Genomic DNA, 4,138 nt, shown 5'->3' on the forward strand with positions numbered 1-4,138 from the left:
CATATTAGACAAAGGAGGAAAAACATTCACTGGAGAAAAGGTAGCCTCTTCAACAAATGGTGCTGGGAAAACTGAAAATCCATATGCAGCAAAATGAAGTTAAGCACCTATCTCTCACCATGCACAAAACTGAACTCAAAAGTGAATCAAGAACCTAGGAATTAGCCCAGAGACCCTGCGCCTAACAGAAAAAAAGTAGGCCCAAATCTTCACCATGTCAGATTAGGTACTTATTTTCTTAACAAGACCCCTAAAGTGCAAGAAATAAAATCAAGAATCGATAAATGTGATGGATTTAAATCAAAAGATTTCTGATTAGCAGAGAAAACAATCAATAATGTGAAGAGAGAACCTACAGAGTGGGAGAAAATCTTTACCACACCCACATCAGATAGAGCACTTTTCTCCAGGATATACTTAATTAGAATAAAAAAGAAGTGGAAAAAAAGAACTCAAAAAGCTTAACACCAAAAATAAAACAAAACAAACAAAAACAATCAAATAACCCAATTAATAAGTGGGCTTTTAAAACAAAACAAAACAAACAAAAACAATCAAATAACCCAATTAATAAGGTAGCTTTTTCTTATCATGATCAATATAAAAATATTTTTAAAACCTGTTTATTGGAGCTTAGGATTTATATGCAATAGTGGGATTCATTATGACATATTTATACATACACAGGACATTTCCCAGTACCTCACCTTGCACTCCTTTGACTTCTAATTCTAATTGACTTGGGTCTTCACAGTATTGTTCAGAAGCAGTTGCTGGTTCTAGTAAGTCCTTATAAAACACATGCTTCCATAAGAATAGATTGCCATACTGAACTATTAGAGAGATGGACTACATATTTTTTCATTTAATGGACAGATTCAAGTTTTCTGTGAACATTCCTTCTTCCCTCTTTTTACAACTGTTGTATTAAGTACTTAGTAATTTCCAGACACCTAATGCAAGAGTGCATTTCTAGTCTTAACAGAGATTCAGCTTGAGTGTTTTCTCATATATACACTATGGCAGGATAAATAATAGCTTTATCAAGGTGTCAGGTGAAAACTCTTTACTCTGGGAAGGAAGCTACCACTGTGTGGTAAGTTGTGAAAATGACTGCAGGTGCTTTCCTTCATTACTTGCCCACCATGACGAAGCCGGGTCCTGTCTGTGTACTAAAGCTTTCCTGCCAAGTAATCTTTCATTGACTCAAAAATCTCATGCCCTATGTTGAATTCCCATGGAGCTTCTGTAGTTTAACCTTATTTGTTTGAACAAAATGATTGTAAGTGAATGATTACTGGCAAGAGTTCAGATACATCTCTTTCTAGGTTATGTCAACTGGAGATAGGAATAGAACTGTTATCCAGAGTTCCCTTTCCCAAGGGAAGAAAGTGATGGCATAGGAATAAAGAGGGTAACTGTTGACAGAAAGAACTGTTCCTAAGAAGTGTGGGATGTAACAAATGTAAGAATGTTGTATAGAAATGATAGCTTGAGTCACAAGATGATTTGTAAGGAAATACATTTATTTCACATTCAAAGACGTACAATAAATGAAGAGTTGTACCATAATTGCAACAGAATTTACAAAGTACCTCACTGTAGAAAATTTAGGGAACTTTTTCAAAGGACGAGAAATCAATGAACTCCAATTTTAGTTGTGACAATATGCAAACAATTTTGAAAGAGAGAGAGAGAGAGAGAGAGAGAGAGAGAGAGAGAATTTTTCAATATTTATTTTTCAGTTTTCGGTGGACACAACATCTTTATTTTTATTTTTATGTGGTGCTGAGGATTGAACCCAGCGCCCTGCGCATGCCAGGCGAGTGCATTACCGCTTGAGCCACATCCCCAGCCCTCAAACAATTTTTAATATTTCTATCCATTTAAAGTATATTTGAAAGTTTTATGTAAACTCCTTAATATTTTTCACCATCTACATAAAGCATTCTCCCTGAGGATTGTTTTTCAGATTATACTCCAGAAAAAATGAATCTCAGGAGAGTTGTTGAATATTTCTCATATTCTAGCATCTTATGTGTTGATAGAGTAACCTGGATTTAAGAGCTGAATATGTTAACACGCTTTCAATTTCCAAATTATTAAAGGGCAGTGACATGTTTCCACTGCATGCTTTGATGTGCTGAATTGGAACAATTTGGGTCTAACCTAAAAGAGCTTTTTGGCCACCACTTTTAAAGCTTCTTTCACCTCCTTGTTTCTCAGGCTGTAGATCAGGGGGTTCAACATGGGAATGACAATGCCATAAAATACAGAGGCCACTTTCATATTCTCCTGGGCATTCTCAGAATGTGGCTGTAAGTACATGTAAGCAAGGGTGCCATAGAAAATGGTGACCGCTGTCAGGTGGGAGGCACAGGTGGAGAAGGTCTTCTTCCTCCCTGCTGTAGAAGACATCTTCAGGATAGTGGTCAGGATGTAAATGTAGGAGAAGATGACAACCAACACAGTGAATGTCAAGTTAAATCCCACAAAGATCAAAATTAGCATGAAGTTCATGTCATTGTTGGAGCATGAAAGGGTGATAATTGGAGGAATATCACAGAAAAAATGATTGATGTTGAATTTACAGAAGGACAGTGAAAAAGTAAAGCCTGTGTGTACGGAGGCATTTATTGAACCCATGAGGTATGAACCAGCTACCATCTGGATGCAGACTGTCCGTGACATGATGATGGAATAATGAAGAGGCTTAGAGATGGCTACATAACGGTCAACCGCCATCGCTGCCAGGAGGTAGCAGTCGCTGGTTGCAAAGGTTGCATAGACCAGTAATTGCATTAAGCATCCACCAAATGATATGGACTTGTTTTCTGTGATGAAGTTTTGCAGCATCTTGGGAGTGATAGCTGTCGTGTAACAGATGTCAACAAAGGCCAGATGTTGTAGGAAAAAGTACATGGGTGTTTGGAGTCTGGCATCTGTCCTGATGAGTAGGATCATTCCGGTATTCCCCACCATGGATGTCACGTAGATCATGAGAAACAGAATGAAGAAGATGCTCTGAAACTCATGTTGGTCACCAAATCCCAGAAGGTAGAATTTGGTCACCTCAGTGCTGTTTCCTTGTGTCATGGCCACCCAGCTTCTGGAAAGAACCAAGAGGAGGACCAAGAGAAGAAAGGAAACTATTGTGCTTCTCCGAGTGAAATATTTCTACATTTCATGACACTGTTTTCAATATCCCTGTTTCTAACAGAAGCAGACAAAGGGATTTATTGCTTTCCAAATAATTTCTTCTGTATTCTTGATAATGGCTACCATATAAAAAGAGCATTTGGGCCATAATTTCATGTCAAAATAGAAGACTGCCTCATGGAAGAGCAACAACTTTTAAAGTGTTATTCTAAGAAGTATCAAGTATCATACTTGAATATTGAATTTTAGCTATCTATATTTGCTTAGGGAAATATTTGACTCTGATTTCGTACCTTCTCTGCAGGCTACATCTTTCTTATGTTAGCATTTTATCCTTTTAATGCTCATTCAATCTCTTGAAATTGGGAACATTAGAGGAAGAAAAATTTCCAGGGATATATTCTGGCCCACATGCATTTGATGGCTTCACAGCGTGTCTGTACTATTTCCTTTTTAATAACTCCCATCAGAGGTCTTTACTTTACCTACCAGATAATCCTCTTATTGCACTTATATGAGAGATAACTTACATTTCCCATGGTATTGTTATCTTTTAAGTTATTGCCTAGCTGAAGGAAAATTTTTGTGGTACCAATTCAATACATGATGATGGCTTATTCTAAATCAGAAGTCTCTTGGCTTTCCTCTGAGTTCCTGTTTCTCATCCTGGTTAGGCATACAACTGATGCATTCCTACATGATTTTCCATACAGTGTTAGACTTCAAATTCACTGAGTTAATGTCTTTAGATTCCCTTCCTTATGGCCAAGCACTGCTCAATGTAAAGCAATAAATCATGGACTGCTGGTTGGCAGAAATGGGCTGCCCATCAATACACCTGCCTTTTCTTCTTAAACCACAAATAAACCACACTCCCAAACAAGCTTGCTTATGCAGAGTCATCTTATCATGTAATACCCTAAGGAGGATGGGCAAAGGCAATGCATGCTACACCTCGGCCTCAATCAGGCCTCTCACT

General features: G+C 37.7%; 1 protein-coding gene across 1 annotated transcript; it reads right to left on the minus strand.

Annotated features, from left to right (window-relative positions):
- Positions 1 to 2,169: 2,169 nt before the first annotated feature.
- On the minus strand, positions 2,170 to 3,096 carry LOC124093329 (olfactory receptor 5AK2-like). Its single transcript, XM_046445762.1, has one exon. It carries the CDS (start codon positions 3,094 to 3,096, stop codon positions 2,170 to 2,172), a length of 927 nt encoding a protein of 308 aa, XP_046301718.1.
- Between the last annotated feature and the right edge of the window lie 1,042 nt (positions 3,097 to 4,138).

Source organism: Marmota monax, unplaced genomic scaffold (genome assembly GCF_021218885.2).
Source record: "Marmota monax isolate L192 unplaced genomic scaffold, Marmota_monax_Labrador192_F-V1.1 WCK01_AAM20220418_F8-fsc00038, whole genome shotgun sequence".
Lineage (NCBI taxonomy): Eukaryota > Metazoa > Chordata > Mammalia > Rodentia > Sciuridae > Marmota > Marmota monax.